General features: G+C 42.1%; 1 protein-coding gene across 1 annotated transcript in view; it reads left to right on the plus strand.

Moving 5' to 3' along the window:
• The window catches only part of LOC119458842 (xaa-Pro aminopeptidase 1), a 33,035-nt gene that overhangs the window by 1,841 nt on the left and 7,323 nt on the right, over nt 1-23,871 (plus strand). Inside the window, exons 2-18 of the mRNA XM_037720706.2 lie at nt 3,074-3,522; nt 5,560-5,711; nt 7,025-7,088; nt 7,227-7,331; nt 11,131-11,171; nt 14,305-14,356; nt 14,440-14,679; nt 14,748-14,829; nt 14,891-15,089; nt 15,306-15,392; nt 19,395-19,504; nt 19,983-20,132; nt 20,210-20,270; nt 20,333-20,402; nt 20,484-20,588; nt 22,919-22,990; nt 23,069-23,244. Of these exons, the coding sequence (XP_037576634.1) occupies nt 3,075-3,522; nt 5,560-5,711; nt 7,025-7,088; nt 7,227-7,331; nt 11,131-11,171; nt 14,305-14,356; nt 14,440-14,679; nt 14,748-14,829; nt 14,891-15,089; nt 15,306-15,392; nt 19,395-19,504; nt 19,983-20,132; nt 20,210-20,270; nt 20,333-20,402; nt 20,484-20,588; nt 22,919-22,990; nt 23,069-23,244 (2,214 nt within the window). The 5' untranslated portion in view covers nt 3,074. The remainder of the gene's footprint in view (nt 1-3,073; nt 3,523-5,559; nt 5,712-7,024; nt 7,089-7,226; nt 7,332-11,130; nt 11,172-14,304; nt 14,357-14,439; nt 14,680-14,747; nt 14,830-14,890; nt 15,090-15,305; nt 15,393-19,394; nt 19,505-19,982; nt 20,133-20,209; nt 20,271-20,332; nt 20,403-20,483; nt 20,589-22,918; nt 22,991-23,068; nt 23,245-23,871) is intronic.

Consider the following 23,871-nt stretch of genomic DNA (forward strand, 5'->3'; position numbering starts at 1 on the left):
ATGCGCAATCCATGCATTTAATGCTGGTTGGCTGGAACCGCTCGCGCCTGTGCCTATTATAACAAGACGATCCTAAATGGTGATGTTCATTCACACATCGCTGGAATATTTTGCATACAACTGCGAGCATTTTTGAGCTTGTAGTTGTAAAGAATGCAGGCCTGAATGATTTTATTGCAGTGCTTGTCTTAGTAGCTGCTTGCATAAGACTGCTGAAGCAGTCTCTACTTCAGTGGTCGCGAAGGCTGTTATTATTCATTACTATCAAGAGAGAGAGAGAGAACAACTTCATTTAAAAAGAAACCGCAGTCTCGGCCCATGTACTAAAAATATGGTGGCCTGTCTGCCCTCGGGCAATACTCACATTACATGGTCTTTGAGGTTTAGTTGCACAGTAATGTTCTTATCAGCTATGATTTCTTTATTATTTCAACTTTGTTATATCAACTCTTAGTTTATTTGTTGCGTTCAAGATTTGAATGGTTAATATTTAATAATAAAAGAAACCAAAATTTGTTTCACAAAATTATTGCAAAATGCAACAACAGCATAAAGCACAGTAACAGTGCTGAGTGCACAGGAAGCCTCCTGAAGGCTTGATTGTGCCCACATCCTCTTCCCCAAAAGCAATATTTCAAGGTTGCACAAAATTGTTTGCCTTTGGAATTTTCTTTTTGATGGACTGAATTTGTTTGCCTCGTGGCATTTTGCCACAGTTCAGTGGAATGCACATTTTTCTTTCATGGAACTTGCCTGCACCTGACACGTTTCCGCAGAACTTATTTTGTTAACATACTTTTTGTAGAGGAGTCAAGGTCTACAATGTATGACTAAGCTGTTATTTCTGATTTCTAGTTAAAAGCTGCAGTTGCACAGTGGCACCCTGTACATGTGTAACAAAGCTGGCAGTAATTGCAATATTGAAATATGCTATAAGCTTGCAATAGGACAACAGTGTGTAAAAACATTCTAAAAAAAGGAGCACGGTCAATTCATGTCACTAATTTCTGATAGATTTGCGGAATTACTCCAAGACCTTCACTCAAGCTGTCCCATTTGGCTTTGTGCAATTGATGACTCCTTCATGCGCTCTAAAACTAGCTTTTTCTGGTATTCACTGTTAGGCTCCTACACGAGGAGTAATACTTGAAGCACTCGAATTCTAAGAGTAATATTTTTTGGATAACATGGTGGCATTTCTATTGTTAGAATAAGTAATATGGTGCGAGAAAATGAGGGCGAAGGAACACACACCGACAGGACAGACACCAACTACCAACTGATTTCTTTCCTTGAAGGAGACGAGCGTGCTGCTGTTAGTGCTGCATGTAGTATTGATTGTTATTAATAATGCTTGTATCCTTCCAAGAATAAAATCAGTTGGTAGTTAGCACCGGTCCTGTATGTGTGTTCCTTTATCCTCTCTTTTTTTTTTTTTCGTGCCATAATATTTCTACCAGTATGTCTGGCCAACTAGCTCATGCATAAGCACTGCTACAACCTTGTTGGAGCAAGTTGTCCCTGTGTTTATGGTGCAGCAAGTCACGATTTATGAGTGCGCATTTTAAACCCATATTGCAAGCACAATTTTGTAAATTTTATGAACAAATTTTTGTTCTCCCCCTGTAAGCCTTCAACTTCGTTTGGCTTCAGTGTATTATTTACAAATTTAATGCTAAATAAATATTGCTCATACCCAATTTAACTGTTAAGTTGTCAAAGGACAGACAGGTTAAGGTATGAAAGAAAAGAATGGTGCAAATGATTTGTGTACAGAAGTGAAAAAGACCAGTAAATCCTGAACGCAATCCAAAACCTTAAGCAAATAACGAATGTAGCGCAGCGTAACATCTGCTGGAATTTGGCAACATGTAATTGCATGAACCCGCCAGATCCAGCTAATTTTTTATGTTTCACATTTCTAGTTTTCTGGCTGCTGTGTGCAATTTCTTCCTGACTCGCTGTATAGTGTGCATTGGTTTCCCAGATTATTGAGGCTTCTGGAAGGGGAGGGGGGGAGAGAGAGAGAAAGAAAATTGCGACCTGATTAACATTTAGTGGTGGTTTTCTGGCTTCTAAAAGGAAATGTAGGGAGCCCTAAGTACACATTTAGATATAACTTTTGAGGGTTTAAAGTTTTGGAACATTAGCCGGCCTTTTCTCAACAACAAATGCGTCACCTACTTGGGTACATTATTGTTTTTGTTTCATAAAATCTGAATTTAAGCAGTAACTTAAGGTTGTTATGGGCTTTCTTAAACTAGGTTTCAGCAATAATATAAATATGAGATGCAAAACACTATCAGTCACATCTGCTTTGCATGCTATGATTGTCGCATTAAAAAAAAAATCTGGCCAAATAATGAAGGGCTGCAGTGTGAAAATAACTGAAGTTTGAATGTTTCTTAAATACTGGCTTAAATAAAGATTACCATGGTGGTGTTGTGGTTAGAGTGCTGCTAAAAATGGCTCGTTGGATAGCACTCCCAAGGAATGGCTGTAGATGTGCTGGCTACCTTTAATTTACTACAAATTTAGTTGAAGGATTGCTGTCCTACTGGTTCTGTCAGGGACAGGTATACTACCTCTTAATTTTTGGTGATACATGTTTTGAGTTGACTTATTTGCTTCAAAGTGTAGCGACAGTTTCCTTAAAGTGTTACACAGAATTTCAGTTTCCTTTTCGAACCAAGTGAAGTTAAGGGGGGTGTCCAGTTACTAGGGTCTATGCAGAATTGGGGTTAGCACCATTTCTACGCATTGTTTCACATGATAGAGCAAGCTTAAATACTGAAGAATGTTTAATGGCAACATGCCTCATGGATAGAAAGCAACACAGTAGCTTGCAGTGGGCATAAAAGCAGGCTTGTGACCGTTTCCTTGCTGCTTGGGAATGCTGCTGCTCTGTGTGCTCAGAAGCTCCAGAGTCATTGGCCTTGTTGTGCACTCGCAACTCGACTGTGCAGGGCTTTTAATTACAGCTAGCTTGCATTGATTTGACTTGTCTGGGAACAGTGCGAGTCTGGGCGCTGTAGTAGTTGTTTGTGCTGAGGGGCAGGCGGTGCGCTTGCAGCATGGAGTGCCAGTACGTGGCCACCCAGCGGGGGGGCATAGCGCTGCTGTACGAGGGGCACCGCTACAACAAGGTGCGCGACGGCAAGGAGGGCACGGTGTACTGGCGCTGCGCTCGGGACCGGCAGTGCCCCGGTCGGGCCGTCACCGTCTACAGCCGCATCAAGAAGGCCAACAACAAGCACAACCACCCGCCGGACGCCTGGCGGAACAAGGTGGACCAGGTGGTGTCGGACTTGAAATTGCGCGCCCAGGACGATGCCACCACCCTGCCCACCCTGTTCACGGAGACGCTCAAGTACCTGGCCTCAAGCCACCAGGTGGCCGCGCTGGCCATGCCCACCTTCCCCAGCTTCAAGGGCACCGTCTGCAAGCCCCGCCACCAGCTTGTGCCCTCCCTGCTCCAGCTGCGCGACTTCCGTCCAGAAGACAATTGGCTATACGCCAACAGTACGTCGCCGTCTGCTGCCTGCCCCCCACCCCTTAGTACCCGCATGCCTGCCTCGTGGAATGTGCGCGGCTCCCCTAGCCGTCTTCGCCTGCTGCCAGGGCTTGCACGCCTATTTGCCAGTGTACGTGTCTCCATAGGCCCTGTGACCTTTGGCCACCAGGTGGTCTTGTGTTACTTGCGACAGATAAATATAGTTGGCTGCGCATCTCTACAGGTTCTTGTTTGTGAAAACCTATAAACTTCTTGTCCAAGTAAAACCGAGCCATTTGTTTTTGCTTCTACTTTGGTTTATAATGTAATGAAATTGGGGGAGAGGGGGGGGGGCGCTATTGTCAGCACATGTTTTTATGCATGCATATAAACAGCCCTGCAGAAACTTGTGTGCATTGCCCATTTCTGTTGCAGGATATTAGTGACTGTCAAGTATCCGTGACAAATTAGGGCATGAACTTCAAATTGAGTCTTATTTTGTTTTTTTCATGCTGCTGCTGTCTGCAGGGCAGTGACGAAGCAATAAACTTGCAGAATGTTCACATTAATGCAAGGGCTATGGTATTGTTTTATAGAAAGGTTACGTAATGTTCAATATCTATGCATGTATAGCAAAATGTGCACTTGAAATTCAAACATTCACTAGCTTGTTGGAGAATATGTGGACACTGGATGGAAGGTTGGGAGTGCTTTAGCTTCTATTAGCGAGAGCTTCAGTATTTGTTTTCTTGGCAACGGTTACTCATGGTTATATTTAGAGGAGCACTCCATCCACGCTTTTCGCATTGGGAGACTAACTGCAGTGTCTTACTTTGAGACTGGCTTCTTTGACGCAAGGACAGGGTAGGCAGATTTTTGTGCATTGCCGTGCGTTTTTTTTGGTGAGCTTTCACAATGAACTGTATGCAGTCATTGTAAGAGTAAGAAAATGTGATAGTGAGTGATATGTTGCCATCATAGGGATAAGACATGTCTAATCAATTGCTTTGTGTTCTGCTGTTTTATTTCATTTACTGGTAAAACTACAAAGCTTTCAAAGCGTGGCATCATATGGAGTTCCATGTAAATATGTTAATTTGTATCAAAACATATTTTTTGAAATGTTTATGAGCTATTTCTATTAATTTTGTATTGCTATGGCAGATGCCTTTAGGGTAAAACATTTCTGGTTTTACATGGTGACATTCCGTTGACCTTTCATGGTTTTTATCCAAGTGGCCTGACACATGCCTGATTGTACCTCTGTACTTGTGATTTTATCAGTGGTGTATTTTATTTTTTGCAGCGTCTGCATGTTGCATCCATATGGTAGATTTTAGCATTGCAGTGGGAATGCTTTTTTGCTTTATTCTGGTTTGCAGATTTGGCAGCAGTCTAGTATAACATTGTCTACTTGACTTACTGTAACGTCATATAGAAAATGTGGCACTCTTTGGCCATATCTGGCCCTTGCACCAATGAAATCTGTTAATTATCATCGTCATATGGAAAATGGGATTAGATTAAAATGCGGAAACATTATAGCAGTGCAGTTATCCAGCATTTTGCAAGCTCAATTTTTATTGGGAGGATTTGCTAAATATTTCTTCTTCGTGATCACTTGTTCAGGGCACTATGTCCAGCCTTTGCTTTGTTCAGTTTTTTTTAGTTTGACATGCTAGAATAAAATAAGTTTGCTTGGTTGATTAACTCTGGGGTTAAACTGCCAACTTCATGCAAACATTATGTGGTGCATATTTGGACTGTGTGTGCAGGCTTGGGAATTGTTCCACTGGCAGAACCTTTCTGCTCCTGACTGTATGCTTTTGTTGTGTGTTGTTTCTTTTTTTATTATTATTGTTGTTTGCATTTTGTACCAGTTGGATTGAAAAAGCTGGATTACTTTAGTCCAACAGTGAGCATGGATGTGTGTTGTTGACTGGCATCGTTCACCTAGTTGTCCTTTTAGAGTAGAGCTTCTGCAATGTTATTATTGTCTTGCTGTGATGCTTTGTTTCCTATGGTGTGTGCTAAAGCTGTCAGACTCTGTTCTTTGTTTTTTGCAGCAGCGGATGAGCCCTCCACCTCGGAACCACTAGACATGGCGTTACGAAATACGGGAACTTTGCTCAAACGCATGCGAGCGCTTATGAAAAATACGACTTACGTCAGCGAAACGATTCAGGCCTACATAGTACCATCTGGAGATGCCCATCAGGTAGGTACTGTGAAATAGATATTAAGACTTCTCTTAAGAACAACACATAATCTGTGTGATGAGTGCACCATCATGTCAGACTAACTATTCAATTGGGCTTGGGCATACAAGTTTCGTAAGAGTGGCTTGTTGGGCGAGTTGGTTCATTATTGCTGGTAGAATGCCAGTAAATGGGAAGGCAACCAGAAAAACATGAGTAAGCACCAACACCCTTTCTGTCACTGTCTGTTTCTTACTAGTATTTTTCTGGTTTTCGTCCTATTTGCTGGCATTCCACCATGCAGTACAAGTTTTGCAGTGTTTCTAGTACTCTATTCAAAGGGTGGCTTTGCAGTTGTACGGAGTACTGCATAGTTGCAAATAGCATGACACACATAGGGCGAAACGCAAGACACAAATTTTTCGCCCCGTTTTTTTTTGTGCCATTTATCTCCAAACCAACTTGCCCAGTTCTCTATCTTCGTACACTACTGTTTACAGTTCAGTTTCTCTACAATGTCTGAGCTAGTTTTCTAAGATGATATTTAAAGATTAAGAAGAAGAAATTGCTGCTTTAATATAATAAGTGTGTGAAATAATTTGTGGCAAATGTCATTGGATGTCATTGCCTTACAAAATGTTTTGTATGTGGTACATTGTTTTATAAAAGTGGATTGTGTTAATGGCTCATGGCAGTTTGTGGTTATCTTTTACTGTTAGCTTTCCATTGAGAGAGAGAGAAAAACTGGAGGCACATGCAAATAAGCCTTGCACTTACTTGCGTGTGCTTTTTGTCTCCGTAATTTGTCATTCATGGCAGTGCATACTTATATTTGCCGTGTGTAGCCAGTTGGCAGTGCTGCTTTATGGTGCTTTAAATGAAATGACTGCATGTTTTATGTGGACATTTATGAAGCCTCTGTTGTTATTGAATATTGGTGAATGCACTTTGTGACGTTTTAGTTAACACTGGAACCGTGAAAAAAAAAAAATTACATCCTTACAGCAAGCATGTATGCATAATGGAACTGGAACGTGTGGTCTGCACTTTTATCGGGCTGCATGGCAGCTGAATCTTTTCTTTCTGGTTCCCATGCTTGAAAGCGTCTGCAGCTAGCAATACCTCTAATTTATTTTTTATTTTTTTCAGACTTTGAGAACACTTATTGCTTTTATTGTTCCTTGCACTTTCTTGAGAAAAGTGGACTTCTTTCTTGTGGTGGCATGTGTTTTGTTCGAGCTTGCAATGCCATGATGTGCAGCTTTGATAGCTGTATCAATTCATGTTAGTGTTTTGTGCATACTCTTTATCAATTGTTTCGTTGTTATTCCAGAGTGAATATATCGCACCTTGTGATAAACGAAGAGCTTTTCTCACTGGATTTAGTGGAAGTGCTGGTAGGTTGCTTTATCATTACTTCCTTGCACACATAAAGCTTTCCATGAACTTTTTCATGATGCATTCTGTGTAACATTGGCTGTAGTTGCTGCCTGCTGGTGCTTCGTTCTAAAGATTATTTTGTGCTTGGCCTGCAGGAACAGCCATTGTGACTGAGGATCATGCCGCACTCTGGACTGATGGTCGATACTTTCTGCAAGCAGAACAACAGTTGGACTCTAATTGGATCCTCATGAAAGACGGTATAGTGTGCTACTACTCGTCCTGGCGAGAATATCCTTAGCACTAAGTGCAGTCAAAGTACTTTCACAAAGGAAGTGCTGTAGCTAGAGTTCAGCGTTCTTAGTTCTTATTTTCGCGAAATTCAGCACACTCTTTTCGGTGTTTATTTCTACCCCCCAAAAAAAGTTTTTTGTGGGAATTTATTTTTACAGATGAACTTTCTCTGATTCTTTTTTATAAATAATTTCTCACATCAAGCTTACTTTTTTTTGTGAACATTGTTAATTAATGATGCTGAAATGTGCTGCACGAATACAGATTGTGCATTTTAGCACTGTAGTTGCATCCAACACAATAAATTTTTGAGAATCAGTCAGGGAAGGGTACAACACTGTATAGCGATGTGACTATGCCAGAATTAGGAGTGAGTGCATTTGATATTCGAACACAACTAGAAGGAGACACTATTTGTAATATATTGCTACACGCGTGTGGTATTTGATTGTTTGAACGAGGCGCGTGGCCACCATCACTCGAGAAAAGAGGAGGAAGAATGAACTGGGCTCGTGCTGTGAATTTAACTGGTCAGCGCTGCAACCGCTGTTGTAAATATAACCTGTAAATAGTTGCTCGTCTTACTGACTCGTCCTTTGCGTAACAATATTATGTGGGCACAGAGCTCCAACTAATAATGCAAGAAAAAGATGACAAGGTAGATACGACCTAATGTTACAATCGGTGAACTTGTGTAGTTTATCCAGCACAGTGGCTGCAGCGCAAAACTGCAATGACTTGGGCCAGGGTCCTCCAACTCCTAACCGTATGCCCCCTCCCACTTTTTGTTTGCATTACAGTGGCAGGTGAAACGAACGCAAATAAAGAAAAAAAGACAGTTGATTGCTTGGGGGAAAGTCTTGTGTGACCTCGTCCAACTTCTTGCGTAGGAGGACATGTAGGCTCGTAGCTGATCGCCAATCGCCATCTTGTCAATTTGCTTTCACTGACTAGTTTGCAGTTAAAACTAATTCCAATGAAAGAACATTCTGCAAAAAGTTTTTCTTTTTATTTAGACAGAAAATGCTGAATCCTAGCTATAGCTCTGGGTGGAGCAGCTTGGCAATTTGTGTGTATTTGCTGTGCTTTGCTGCACTCACGTGGTAACGCCAAAATTGTTAGTATGAAATGTATTGTAGGGTGGGTTTCTTTTGTTTTTTTTTAACAATAAAAAAAGAACACCTATGGCAGAAGCATAATTCTACTCTTTGAGATGGATTATTTGAAAAGACATTATTTTCACAAGAAATTGAAATGCATAATTGACTAATGAAATTTCACAAACTTTTTAACTAGTTAGTTCACATCACAAATTTCAAAATTAATTCAAAGTGGCTATGCCATACAAACTCATTGGCTAGAATTCATAATTTGCAATGTGTGCCCTACAGCAATTTGTTAAAAAGTTGATTAAATTGATTAGCAGACATTTGTTAATTAGTCTTATATATTTCTTGTGCAAGTAATGTTTGCCTCTTTCAGCAGTCCAATGCAACGATTAGAAATGTGCTATCTCATACAGGTGATTTAAAAAAATTCTGTTAAAGAAAGGCACCTGGTATACAAGCTTGTCATCAAATATTAAGTCAAGACTTGATAAACCCACCGAACTTTGAATTATACACTGTGTATAGTGAGGTTACCTGCACTGTTGCTACCTATTGTATGCTTGCTTCCTCAAGCTTTACATTTTTAGTCTGACAAATGTTCTGTTAGGACACGGTGGTCAGAGTTCCAGGTTTTCTTGACAGCATCATGTGTTGGTTAGGACTGCAGCATCATGTGGTGGTTAGGACTGCAACAACTTGCAATGCAAGAAAAATGAGACAAAGGCTGTATTTATTAGATTTGCATATTCACCCACTGAATCAGGCACAATAGAAAACTTCAGCATTCCTGTGTAAAAATTTGCACAAAAATGAAAAGCTTTCTTTTCACATAGAAACCAATAAGTGTGCAGAAAACTAGATAGCAATTTACAATAACTGGTCATTACATATGTACAATGGGCCATTTAATATAAGGAGTACAGTGTGTTGTCCCTCTCCAAGCTAAACTCATTTTCGTTGTCTGATTTTGAAATAAAATTCAAGCAGTGCATCGACAATTTCAAAACAGCTTTATATTTAATGAGTAGAAAAGTGTGACAGCACAGCAGAAATAAATGGTGAGGTAAACAGACTGCACTGGCCTGCTGCTGTTTGCTCACATATAGCGACATCTGTATAGAATGAGGACCTCTTTACGCAAGTGCAAGCATTAAACACTTATTGGTATTTTGGAGGAGTGTGCTGCATTTCTTGTGAAGGCATTTGATTGATCTTAGAGGATTTATGGGAAAACTAGTGTGAGATATTTGGGCACTGCCCCCCCCCCTACCTAGATCTAGCTCTTGCCTTCAGGAATGTAGAATGATGTGTTCAACCGTGTTTGGATATCTAGGAAAGCCACTTTCAGCACATGTTCTAGTTTCCCTCCCTATTCCTCACACATGCAGGTATGGCTTATCCATGTTTTGTTTTGTTTCAACCTGCCATTTAAAGAGACAGGTTGAAATGCTCTCTGCAACGCTCCCGAGAAAGCTTTTTGGGTGGCACCCAAAGCAAAATAGCAATGCGGCGATTTTGCACACTTTGTGTGACCGGACATGATGTCGGTGTGTGGCACTGTGATCGTTTGTTAATATAATGTGTGATTTATGTTCACACAATATTGTAAGTACTGCAAAAAGAAAAAAAAAAAAGAACTCTGCAGTTGCGTTTTTCAATCATTTTAGTTATCTAATTATCACACAGCCGCGAGCAAGGTGTTGCAACCATAGGAACGATGCATCAACATGCCGAGCCCATGGTGGGCTAATGGCCGCCTTACGGAAGCTGTTGTAGCCATAGGAGTGACGCTATGGCCTCCTAGATCGGTTCGTGCACTGCCCGATCAGGGAGGCCATGGGAGCGCCATCAAGAAGCTGAGCAGGCTTAGCAACCATGGCACGCTAACTTCCTTTACGTGTCATTGATTTTCTGCAGCTTTTGGCCGCGGTACTATGGCGTTATGGGAGAGTGAAATGTGGCATCTAGAGCCATGAAAGTTAGAAATGTTAAGGGTTGCTCTCGTTTTGCTTGTATTTTGAAGTTTCTGCAAACAATAACTTGAGTTTCTGTGCAGGAATTATGGTAATTCCTTTTGCTCTTAATTCTTTGATATGTTAAGAAAAGCCATAGAGTAAAAACAGTGGCCTTAAGAAAGTGTTGCAGGGCCCTTTTAGTTTTGAGCCAGCACCTTTCAGGGCATCCTATATTTTGTTTATGTGGATGTCAGTAGTTTTCTGCATTTTCTGGCGTTCGTAATTTGCTGTCTATGAATGAGTTTGTTTTACACATATTACTAACTGCATGCAAAACATGGTGTAAAACAATGACTGTGCATTGATTTCATGGGTGACTTTGTGTATTTATCTAGTATGCTGTCTCTAGCAGGTTGAATGAATGTATCAAGTAAAAGCACTTGGTTCCTTTTGTGGGATGATGCCTTTTTTTTTTTCTTTTTTTATGTCAATTGATCAATAATTATGAAAGGCAGCTGTGGAAGTTCTACAGTAGGCAAGCTAAAGTGCCATTTTCAAATGTCATGATTAAAGGAAATGGCTAGTAGGGGATACTGGGCCAACATAATTTTTACCAAGTCTGTGCTTCATGCTTTAGTCTAATTGCTTAAGCCCCCCTCCTCCTCCACTCCCCCCCCCCCCCCCCACTTTGTTTTGTACAGGTATACCAGGCACACCATCTCAAGGAGAGTGGCTTTGTAAGGTAAATTTCCAACTCTGTGCCTTCTTAGTAACTGAATTTTTTTTTCATTGTTGGCAGCACTGAGATATGTTTCACCATATTTACTCGATTCTAACGTGCCCTCGATTGTAACGCGCACCGCACCCATTTTCCGTGACAAAAAAAGAAAAAAAAAAAAGAAAAAAAAAGTACTTTACAGTACTGCACACCTCATGCTTTCATACAGGAATACAACTTTCTCTCATTTGTAAAAACAGATTCACTCCCAATGAACTAAAGTTGCAATGAATAAAAAAAAGTTGCAGTATCGCCCGAAAGGCGAGGCATCGATTGCGATAGCAAATTAGTAGACAGCTATACGAAGTAAGGATAGTAGTTTTATCGGCCCTATAAACTTGTAAACGTTCACTTACTAACTAAATTAACAAGCATGGTGTCACGCGTGCATAAGCAAACATGACTACTTCCAATGAAGTAATGATGAACAGGATGCAGAGGCTCCCTCTGTAACTAGCGATGAAGTTAGAAGGGCCTTGCAAAAGTACTATATTTGACATAGACAGTAGAATGATAATCTAGCAATTGGCGGCTAGTGCTTAATGCACATGCTTGTGCCATCCATGATCTGGACTTCTGTTTTTTCATTTTTTTAATGAATGCTTGCTGATAAAGTCTTAAGCACCAAAATGGTCCAAAGAGCAAGCGGGATATTTTGGGGGGAGTTACTGAAACATAGAAACGTTAATTTAAGAACATTTTTGTCTAGAATTATGACTTCATTATTTTAAGGGTCAACTGTATAATAATTAGCATAGTATGATGAACCTAGTGTGAAGTTTGAACATTTTGTGATGGCCACTTAAAGGGCAACTGCGGCGATTTTTTTTACCATATCAAGGTAATGGAATATTTAGGTTCCCGAGACCCCCCTGTCGCGTGTCTGATAGTAGAATTGTTGCGCAAATTCGAAAATTTTAAACAAGCAAAAAAGCGCAAAAACGAAACCGAAACCTGACCAAGTCGAGCAGACCTTTTTGTGTGATGTCACGAGAGGTACATAGCGGGTGTTGGGTCTCACACGTGCTCTTGGGGCAAAGGAACAACAACACAGTAGTGTAAACAATCACAAGGGCATTTATTGCACCTTTCACACACTAATGCATGCTAGCCGAATTACTACCCATAGAACATTCACATGGGCGCGTGACAAATCAAGGAAGTCCGACTCACTGCGACTGGATAGCGAGCGAATATGTTCGCTCCATGCTATGACACCATTGCCTAGTCGTTCACGTGTACGGTCACGCGAACGGTGGCGAGTTCGAACGATCCGTGTTCGTCCATGTCGGTGTCTTTTTCCTAAGCCTTCTTGGGACGGTCCCGTGAAGCGGGTCGTTGCACGCGCGAAAGGTCTGCGCTGCCCGCCGCCCCCTCGCCGAAGAGGAAGCGCATTTTTCCTTTTGCGTCCAAGCAACCCCGCCGCTAGGTGGCGTTAGCAGTGCAACACTATAGCGCCATCTCTCGTAATACGCTACCGCGTAACGCCGTTCGCGGCGGCCGCATTTCGATGGAGGCGAAATGCAAAAACGCCCATGTGCTTGCGTTGTAGTGCACGCTAAACAACCCCTGGTGGTCAAAATTAATCCGGAGCCCTCCACTACGATGTGCCTCATAATCAGAACTGGTTTTGGCACGTAAAACCCCAGAAAGAAGAAGAACCGCTGTAATGCCACGCGGCGAAGCTGGATTACAGGAGATGAGAGCCACGCGGGGAAAACAACATCAGGGGACGCGTGAGAGTCGCTCATCCCCACACGGGGAAGGGGCACGCGCAAGGCATGCTGGTCTTGCCCACGGGGCGAACGAAACCGGCAAAGAATGACAGCTACGATTCTAATGAATTCGATAGCCATGAATCGCTATTCGCATTCGACTCACCACCACGAGAGCCAGTGCCCATGCGCAACATATTGTACTGCAACGTGAAGACCAAGGATAGCCCTAACCACTGATTTTATACGTGCTGCGTGCTATGTTATATGTGTTACCCCTTCTCGGGGAAGCGCTTCGCATACTTACTATAAGAGACTTTCCGCATTTGTATTCAGCAAGAACGCCGCTGACAGTCCAAAGCACCAACCAGTGCACTTGCTTACATGGTAGGTGCAGTGATCCCTCGTTGTTTGCTTGAGATATAATGCTAGCTGCTCATCAATGACATCAGTTAATGTCAGAACAGAGCAAAACACAGATTTTGTGCATGTAAGCACTTTTGCATCATTTAGAGTCGTGCCTATATGAGTCACCACACACTTTAGAGAGCAGCGAGCGGGAGACCGTTGTACGGGGGGTTGTTATGCTGCCTACTTATCATTCTTCGTATTCTCTTCATGTGCGCGATTAATGTGTTCTGTAAAGTGGACATAAATTGGGACATTGCGGAAATGATCATTCATTTAGAGAATGTGCTGTTTCACGTGGAAATGCCGATGCCAGTATTGACACCGTTGGCAGCTGAACGAGGCGGTTCTTTATGCTGCTGTATCGAAGGGGCCTCCGCTTGCTACCCATATGGGATACGAGGCAAACAGTGCATCTCAGAAGCTAAATAATGAGTCAGCATAACAATATATAAAAATAACACCCATGTACGTAGTCGCATTTAATTTGGGGAAGTGCTGGCGAGTGCAACTGGCCGCCTTCGAGAACGACAGCGTGGCGATCTTGACAGCGCGCCGTATCGTCGCTTCTAGCTTTTGGTGTGTGCCCTGTACGAAATGAAGAATGGTTTATTTCAAATCCGTACTGTCAAAACTGAACTACAGAAGCAGTTTTCTTCATCCTAATGGCTTAATTATCTTCAGGTCCATCGCTCAGGTCTGCCAACAGTTTTCCATTTTCCATTTCTGCCTGCAGTACACATTGAAAGGCCCAGTGGAAATTTATTGAATGTAATTTTTGCAGTTAGTGTGACAAAATCTTTATTATGCAGTACATGTGAACTACTTTGGTATTGACCTCCTCTAGGTTACTACTGTTTTTGTAAGCTTTTCGTTGTAGGTTACCAGTAGCTCTTAGGACAGTTGCTTTTCATTTTTTTTTGTTCACACTTCTGAGTTACTTCATGAAATGTTTACCATTGTTGTTTCTTCAGGTGTTGTCAACTGGTAGCAGAGTAGGCGTGGACCCATTTCTCATGCCTTATGGTGAGCATTCAAGTAGATATGAGCAAAATCGCGGCTGTAAGTACCACTAGAGACTTCTACAAGTTGACTGAATGCCATTTCAGATGCTTGGAAGTTGCTGAGCAACCAGTTGGATTTGTCGGGCCATAGCCTGGTGCCAGTGTCGCAGAATCTAGTCGATCTGATTTGGGAGGAGCGGCCCTCACCACCCAGCCGCCCTCTTGATTCACTTTCCATCATCTACACTGGCAAGTTCTGGCAGGAGAAAATTGCGGACATCCGGCAAGACATGAGCCAGAAGTCGGCTGCTGCACTAGTGATCACAGCCTTGGATGAGATAGCATGTATGTAGAATAATGCCATTAGGCTGGTGTAGTTTGCTTGCTTTGCTCTAATTGGTTTTTCCTTGCAGGGCTTTTTAACCTCAGGGGTTCAGACATCGATTACAACCCTGTCTTTTTTGCCTATGCTGTGATCACCATGGACTCTGCATAGTAAGCATTCTTGTGTACCCTTGCTGGCTTGTCCACTTGCTAACACAAACCTTTCCTTCAGTCTATTTATAGATGAAAACAAGTTAAGTGCCACTCTCCAGCGTCATCTCTCGACAGACAGAAATGAAAAGAACCTCACTGTTGACATCAGACCATACCGTGTGTTTAAAGACTTCCTTGCCCTGCTGATCAACCAGCTGTCGGGCAAATTTTGGGTCAGCAGTTGTTCAAGCTATGCAGTTGTCAGCCAAGTTCCCAAGGTAGTGTTCAATTACAAAGTATGGTGTGCATGTGTGTGTGCGGCTTTGTACACTGTTGCCGTTGTCGTAGACTCTAAACCTCGAAACTCAGTACTCTGAACAACAAACACAAGCAGCATGCAGGCTTGCTGCTCAAAGGAAGGGGTGTGGTGGTTATGTGCATGAGAGATTGCTTGTTGTAGGAGCTCTGACAGTGTCCTTGTTACGTGTTCGTAGGAACGCAGAATCGAGTCTACTACACCTGTGATGCTTCGAAAGGCCATCAAGAATGAGACTGAGATTGAATGCATGCGACGTGCCCACGTGAGTATGATCATGGGCAATAGAAAGCTATGCATGATTGACTAAACAGTAATTGAACATTTTGATTGTTAAAGCAGTCTTACATTGCCATAGTACTTATCCTGTTGTCACTTTTGAATTGTCGGTCATGGCAGAACTTCTTTGGCTTGATACTGAAAAAGGGTGAACCTGTGCTAAAGGCTAGGTTAACCCTTTGAGGGTCAGTGCCGTAAATATACAGTGCTGTGAACAATTTCAAAATTGTCGATGTCGTATATTTACGGCGCTGTCTGTATGCTTGAAAAAGGCGCCAATGTTTCAACTCTGTGTTGCCCAGCAAGTACTGCCACCCTGAGTGCATAAAAAAATTTTTTTTTTTTTTGCACCGTAGTTTCTTGGATTTCATTCCACTGCTGCTTTACCCTGGCATTTCAGCGACGGCTAGCGCATGTGAGGGCGCGCGGTGGTTAGTTTTGGTTTTGACTTGCGGGCTGCTGTTTTCACTTGTTGATTTCGTAAAAACTGATCTCTATGTGGTTTCTAATCTCTCAAAGGGGCACCGCTAGATGCTCACAGGGGTGCGATTACATCTGTTCACAGGCTTGTGTCGTGGCTGGTATATACAAACGATGCCGCCGTATACAGATTATGCCGTCATGCCTGCGTTTCTTTTCTCGAGGCTCGGCTCGAGATAACTGATTGGCCCTCGTTGGTGACGGAACTAAGGATTACTGCAAGTTTCTGACTCATTTGACTTTTCTGATAGGTGCACAACCATTGATTTTTCTTGCATGTGCTCACATACACGGTTCGATTACGTGTGCGCTGGTTGCTCTGCTGCAAGTTAGTCGAGCAGCGATTCCTCTGATGTGAACTACTACCCAAGTACGGAATCAGAGTATATCTATTTCACTGTATCTACTTTTTTATTCCTACGATAAGTATTTATGAATCTGTATTTATGAATAAACAATGCATGTTTTCCTACAGAATATATGTATTTTTTTGTCACTTTATGGTTACTCTAAAAAATTGCGGTAAGTTTTTTTCGAAATAGGTGAGTCTGAAGATTTTTAATCTGCAATAATAAATCCTGGGGGGGTCGCTTTTGGCAAAAAATTGACCCTTGAAGGGTTTTATAACCCTTCAACCCTTCAAGGGTCAATTTTTGAATCGCCATAGGCAATATTTTCATTCCATCTGTCTAGCTACTTAACTTTGACTTCATCAATTCCTCTGTCCCTTATCTCGCACACTTGTTTCAAGGTATAACCATCCAGTCTGACACAGGAGGTGAAGCCATACGCTGTCTTTAAGGGATCCTGCAATTTAGTGAAGTAGAGGAGTGTATTTGGACAGAGGTTCACAGGAGGGTGGAAACATTAGGGAATCAGCAGTGGCCGAACAAGGGAACTCTCAGCCTGGAGCCAACGTTCCAACAAGTTGAAGCGTTGGCTCCAGGCTGAGGATACTATATATTGGTGTATCTTCACATCAGGGCTGCGGAGCACGAGGTCGCAGGATCGAATCCCGGCTGCGGCAGCCGCATTTTGATGGGGGCGAAATGCAGAAAACACCCGTGTACTTGAATTTAGGTGCACATTAAAGGACCCCAGGTGGTCCTAATTTATCCAGAGTCCCCCACTATGGCGTGCCTCATAATCAGATAATGCTTTTGGCACGCAAAAACCCCAGAATTTAATTTTTAATTACCTTCACAATAATGCCTATTTTATAGTTTTAGCAAGGGTGCAACCTAAATCTGTAGTTTGTGAGACCAACCAGTTAGCGTGAAATATTTTCTTATTGTGCAAAATGACTCTCTATAGTTGCAGTCGAATCCACTTACAACGTTACTGGTTTTAACAATACTATATTGGATATAACAATGAGCAGCCGATGCACTGTCAACTTGTGTATGTGTTCTATGGCGAAATAAACCACTTACTACAATGCTACCTTGCCATGTCATCAGCTCTACCAATTAAATCTGGCTACTGGGTGTGTGTGCCGAAAGGAAAAAAAGAAAGCAAACTTCTTTAAAAAAAAGAAACGCAAGCCGCTTCACCCGCCTTCGTGTCGCACATCTTTGCCATACCCACCTTGTGCTGCACACTCCGCATGGCGCACCTTTGTCACATCGCCCTGCGTATCACCAGCCTTGCATGTCTCTCTCCAGTCTCCCTTCCATCCCTCCAGCCTCGGTGCAGTCAACTCGTGTATCGAGTAACATCCAGGTATTGTTAAAACAGGTAGTGTTATATGTGGGTTCGACTGTACTTCTAATTAAAATGTTTGGATGTTTGTCTCTTCTGCTTTTTTTCATGCAGCCTGATTATAACAATGAGATTTCCTTGGCACATGAATATTATTATTAATGGATTCGACTGTAGTGTATTTGCTCAAATCTAAGCGCCCCACCCGCTTGGCAATTTTTGGTCTGTTGTTGCTTGAATCAATGTCCTGGTGAAGTCCTTTTGAATGGTGCACAATCAGAAATAGGCTCAATGAAACAAGGGCACATTGTTATGGGACGCTGGTATATTAGCAGCAGCTTGAGCATTGGCGTGACGAACTTGCCGGGTGTGCGAGGTATTTGAGAACATAAGGATGGCTCCAAGGTTGGCAACAATGTTTCAGTCAAGAATCAAAATATACTAGTTCCAAAATGACTGACTGATTTCGACTTCGTTAACTGCAACATGCTTGGATCACATAGTGTGTTTTAATAAAAAATTATGGGGCTTTACGTGCCAAAACCAGTTCTGATTATGAGGCACGCTGTAGTGGGGGATTCCGGAAATTTGGACCGCCTGGGGTTCTTTAACGTGCACCTAAATCTAAGTACATGGGTGTTTTCGCATTTCGCCCCCATCGAAATGCGACCGCTGTGGCCGGGATTCGATCCCGCGACCTCGTGCTCAGCAGCCCAGGTTGATTCAGGTGCAACACATTCAGGTTGACGTGGCGGCAGATGTTCACAGCCAGCCACTCTTGGGTAGCAAATCTATTACTTAGGAGTGGCATGTAATGAAATTGTGTGCAGAAAGCTTGGCTATTGATTATGCCATTAGAAGCTGCTCCACAATGGCCTTAATTGGCCTTTCAGGGTCCTCACTCATTATGGCCTTTACCTTCTTGAGAAGCTCAACTGCCTGAATGGTGTCTGACCACTGGCAGGGCTTATGCCTCTTTGTCTCAGATGATAGTTGGCCATAAACTGTTTTCTCACCTAAAAAAAAAAAAAAAAAAAAAGGATTTGGCGACATTCTAGAACGTGGTGATTTCCAAGTCACTATGGTATGCGTGTAAGGCAACTGGGACAGTGTACGGCTTCACCTCCTGTGTCAGACTGGATGTTTATACCTTGAAACAAGTGTGTGAGATAAGGCACGGAGGAATTGAAGGCAAAGTTAAGTGCCTAGACAGATAGAATGAAAATATTGCCTATGGCGATGCAAAGCTGTGTTCTCAAATACCTTGTGCACCTGATAGTGTCAAGTGACGGTGCGGATGGGTAGCTATAAATGAGTGTGCTGATGGTATAACATTTGGTTACAACAAAATTATTTTTTTTTTCTTTCAACTTTTCACCATTTCATTTGTTTTGAATCCAAGCACCCTCCCTCAATTCGCTCATCGTTACTGTAAAAAAATGTGCATAGAAACCCCCTTCCTACCCACATTCTTTGGGGTTAGGGGGGGTGCACTTGTATTTGAGGGAATATGGTAAGTTATAATTTAACAATAGTAACGATTTAATAGTGTAAGCTTGTTTCATTGATGATGCCGTTTTTTGCTGCTTATTCATCATCATCATCAGTCTATTTTTATGTTCGCTGCAGGATGAAGGCCTCTCCCTACGATCTCCAGTTACCCTTTCTTGCGCTAGCTTTTTTTCTGTTTATTTTCTGTTTTCTTGTACAGATCTAGTGCTGTGCCATGTTGCCATTTCTGAATGCATATTGGTAAAGTACAGTCTAAGTAGTGCTTTCCACGGTCCAAATTGTTACTCTATTTTAGATCAAAGATGCCGTGGCACTGTGCGAGTTTTTTGTTTGGATGGAGTCTGAGGTCCCAAAGGGAGAAGTCACTGAGATGACAGCTGCTGCCAAGCTGGAACACTTCCGAAGGTACGGAATGCTTTGTGTACCATTACCTCTAAATGCGACATAATTTTCCACACAGTGTACAGAGTCTGACCACCTTTTTAGTCCTGTACAATTGAGTGGGAAATTTTGCAAACAAGTGTCACCTACATTTACAATTAGTTCTGACCATATGCGTGAAACAAAGATAGCATAAGGTTGTAACTAACAAAAAAATTGAGCCCTTTGGATCCCCTTATTCTTCTTGCTCAGTACATTTATAATGTGGAATTTACTCTGGTGGTATTTCCTTCATGGAAGCGTGGCTCAGTAATTTGCCATGCTCATGGAACTTGGCTATTTAGCTTCAAAAAGTTTGCCTAAATACTTGCTGTCTTGCTTGCGAGTATAATGGAATGCCCATATTCCTTGCCCAGGCATAAGGCCTCCTCTTCCTTGTACTTGCACGCTTGAAAGGTGTTCACTTGGAATCGTGTGCATTTGGTGGCTGATACATGTCCAGGGAACAAGAAGACTACGTAGGACCAAGTTTCGAGACTATCTCGGCATCTGGCCCTAACGCGGCTATCATTCACTACCGTCCTGAGGAAGAGTCTGACCGGCGGGTGACAACCGAGGAAATATATCTGTGCGACTCAGGTGGCCAATACAGGTCAGCCATTGTAGTGCTTAGGCTAGCATGGCAGCCACTATGGTGAACTGACATGTGTTCACCCTCCACCCATTTAGGGATGGCACAACAGATGTGACCAGAACGTGGCACTTCGGCACACCCAGCCAGTATGAGAAAGTAAGTGTTCATCATGATATACTTTTCCCAGGACGTGGTTAACGGTACTGGTCTGTTTCTAGGAGTGCTTCACTCGGGTTGTCAAGGGAAACATAGCGCTTTCGTCTGCAATCTTCCCACGCCTTGTGAAAGGTTTGTTCTGTGTAACTTTTTTTCCCAACAGTGCTCTTTAAGTAACTTTCAATATCATTTGAAATGTGTTGCTTTCTTTAGGGCAAATGCTCGACACATTGGCACGAAGGGCTCTCTGGGAAGTAGGCTTGGACTATCTTCATGGAACTGGCCATGGGGTTGGCGCCTTTCTCAACGTGCACGAAGGTATGTAGTGAGCTAAATAGTAGTTAAAAATTTGGTGTTTTTGTTGTGACCTATGTCCTTTGCATTGAGAAGCTTGTGTGTGTTGCAGAGAAAAGCTGTTTACCAGGGGTGTGTAGACATTCGAAACATCCTATGCACCAATGCTTTTCACAAACCATTAATTTGTGTGAATTTTGCAATCTTAAAATTTTAGAATTAGTATGTGCATGTAAATATTTTTGAGCAAAAAAAAAAAAAAAACTATGTTAACCTAGGCTAGAAAATATGCAAGATTCACTAGCCACAGATGTGCACACTGTGCCCATTTCATGAAATATATTGACTGTAAAATTGTAAGGTGTTGCAGTAGTTTGAAAATAGTGTTTGGTTATTCAACTCAAGTTACACAGTGCTGAGTTATTCAAATTATTAAGAATTAAGATACCTGCTGCAGTGGGTCAGTGGCTATGGAGTTCTGCTGAGCTCTTGGTCGCAAGTTCAATTCCTGACTGCAGCAGCTGCATTGCAATGGGGGCAGAATGCAAAAACGCTCGAGTCCATGCTTTAAAAATCCCAGGTGGTTAATATTACTTGGAGCCGTTCAATTTTATTTCTATGATTAAAAGTATTATTTTATTGCTGGAATGTGAACTACAGGCACACATAAAATTTTAGCTAAAGTGATAGTTTATGTTCCTGGAATTGTTTAGACATTTGTTCTGTGCCAACTCAGAAAATTCCAATGACAGCACCTTTCTTCAATTTAAATCGGGTATAAATGGAACAGTGTGCATGACACTCATGGCCTGAGAGATTGTCAGCACAACATAAGTAATGCAGGATTATGGCACTGTGCCGACTATCTCATACTCCAAGGCCCTTGATGAGTGAGAATGTAGCATAAAGAAGGTGCCATGTGCCCACAAATAGCGCCAAGAGATTGGGTTGAGGGTGTCAAAAAGGTAAATTCACATTCAATATTGCAATAGTGACAGAATGCGAAAATGATTGTTATATTTGGGTGCATGTTTGAAAAAACACAAATGGTCACAAATAACCCAGAGCCCTCCTTTGTTGGCCTTTACATGTAGCCCACTGTGCCATTTTGGAATGAGACAAGCTTGACAATTATTCATTAAAGGAGTGCTGACACAAAATCCTTGTCTCACTCTTTTTTGTTGTAGCTTTTTTTAGGTAGCTGTTGACTTTGTAATTATAATATGAAGCCTCCATTTCTTGAGAGTGCAAAAGATAATTATATCACCTTTTAATACGAGCAGTTCAAAACATGCACCACCAAGGGCAGTGTGGCTTTAGATGCGAAGCAGGTTGCTTTGCTGGGCTAGTTAGTGTGTAGACATTATGGAAAGTAGTGCAAAAAATGATGAAATAAGAAGGGCGAAAGGCTCTTCTTATGGTCTTTGGATGGTAAGCTGGGGACTGTTGCCGAAATAAGAGGGAGTGGGTCCCATGTTGTAAACCACTCAAGCGCACGCCAGTCAGCCTGGTGTAGGGGTTGAAAATCGCACTTTTGCCGAAAGCTGACCATGTGCCACCAAAACGGCCCTTCCGTTTTTCCTCGTTCTGCACCATCTTCAACATTGTTTAAGCATGGTTCTCTTGTGTTGCTTTTCTGGGAATGCAACGGGTCCCTCGTATTTTTCCTACCCTCTTATCCCGTGGAGTGCTCAATGGACTCTGCTTGCAGCAAGCATGTTCATAGTGGACGTGCATGCTTCAGTGCATGCATAGTATGACGATATGATGGTGACGGGTGTGTAGTACCACACATGATACCACCTTATCTGTTTTTGCTGATGTGTTCTTCAATTTCATGTTTGAAGCCATGCTACACTTGTCTCACATTTTAAACTAGCTGCATTAAAAGGTGGTGTAATTATTTGTTGTGCCGTGAAGGTTTTCTTAATTGGCAAGTGCACTTCTCTACATTGCACATTTGCGCAACTAATGGCAGCACCTGTCATAGTTTGAATGATGACAAAATACTAGCTGCTTATGCTGGGGCTTGTCTCTTGCTCTTGGTTTCATCACGAGAGCTGCTACTACATTATTCATGCCGTAGGTCAAACACAGTGTACTCGTACGCACTGATTGAAAAAGTGACTGTCACTATCAGCTTGGCAAAATGCCTCACAGGAAAGCTAGCTGTATAATGAAAAGGGTCTGCTGAGGCTTCATAGCTTAAGTTTTTGATCGACAGCTAGTCATTGAAGGAAAAAAGAAAATGATAAAACTTCTGTGTTAGTGCTACTTTAAAGGGTTAGCCCTTTTCCTTACCAGTGATAATTTGTGCCCTCATGCTGGGCTGCAATGCTCTATTTGTCTTGCAGGGCCAATGGGAATAAGCTGGATGCCACACCCAAATGACCCTGGCCTTCAGGAGGGGATGATTCTCTCCATTGGTATGTCCAAAGTTGGGACACGTGGAGAAACCCTTGTTGTTGTTAGAAACCCTAAAAATATTGTTGTTACTTTTGCAGAGCCTGGTTACTACGAAGATGGCCAGTTCGGAATTCGTATTGAGAACCTGGCTCTTGTTCGCAAAGCTGCAACAAAGTACAACTTCAAAGATAGAGGATTTCTGGCATTTGATTCGCTGACATTGGTCCCTATTCAGACAAAGATGCTGAACCCTCTAATGCTCACTGCCGAAGAGGTAAGCTTGCAATGATCAGCTATTCTGGTTAGTCTGGTTACTTGCTTAAAGTCAAAATATTTATTTGCTGCAACAAAGATGCATACAGGTCATGGATACAGATGCATACAGGATGGGAAGTCACACAGGTCGTAGTTCACAGCTAGTTTATAAAGTATGTGCTAGCATACTTAATGAGCGATGTCACACATTGAATTAACCCCTTCAGGTGCTATGGGCACAATTGTGCAAGTCAAGATAGTGCATAAAAAGCAAGAGCACTGATGAGAATGACATCTAAACGGTGTTGCATGCATTTTAAAACACTTTTTATTGGAGCTATACTGAAAGCTTACATAACATTTTTGCAAAGTGTTTTAGTAAAACAAGTTGGAATTTAGACACTGGGTGTTTGTTCTCGGTGTCAGTATGTCATGTAGCAAGTTCACTTTTTTGATTGATTTTCACATGAGGCATATATTTTAAGTGGCTGTATTTGTGCCTTCCAAGTATGATAGACATGAAATAGTTAATGTTCTCATATCTGATGTGCCTGTTGAGAGTTGTTCGCACATGGTGTCCACATTGTGTAAACTTCACAAAACTCGCTGAAGAATAGAAAATCCTTGATCCATACTGCAGCTGAAC

This window comes from Dermacentor silvarum, chromosome 1, assembly GCF_013339745.2.
Source record: "Dermacentor silvarum isolate Dsil-2018 chromosome 1, BIME_Dsil_1.4, whole genome shotgun sequence".
NCBI lineage: Eukaryota > Metazoa > Arthropoda > Arachnida > Ixodida > Ixodidae > Dermacentor > Dermacentor silvarum.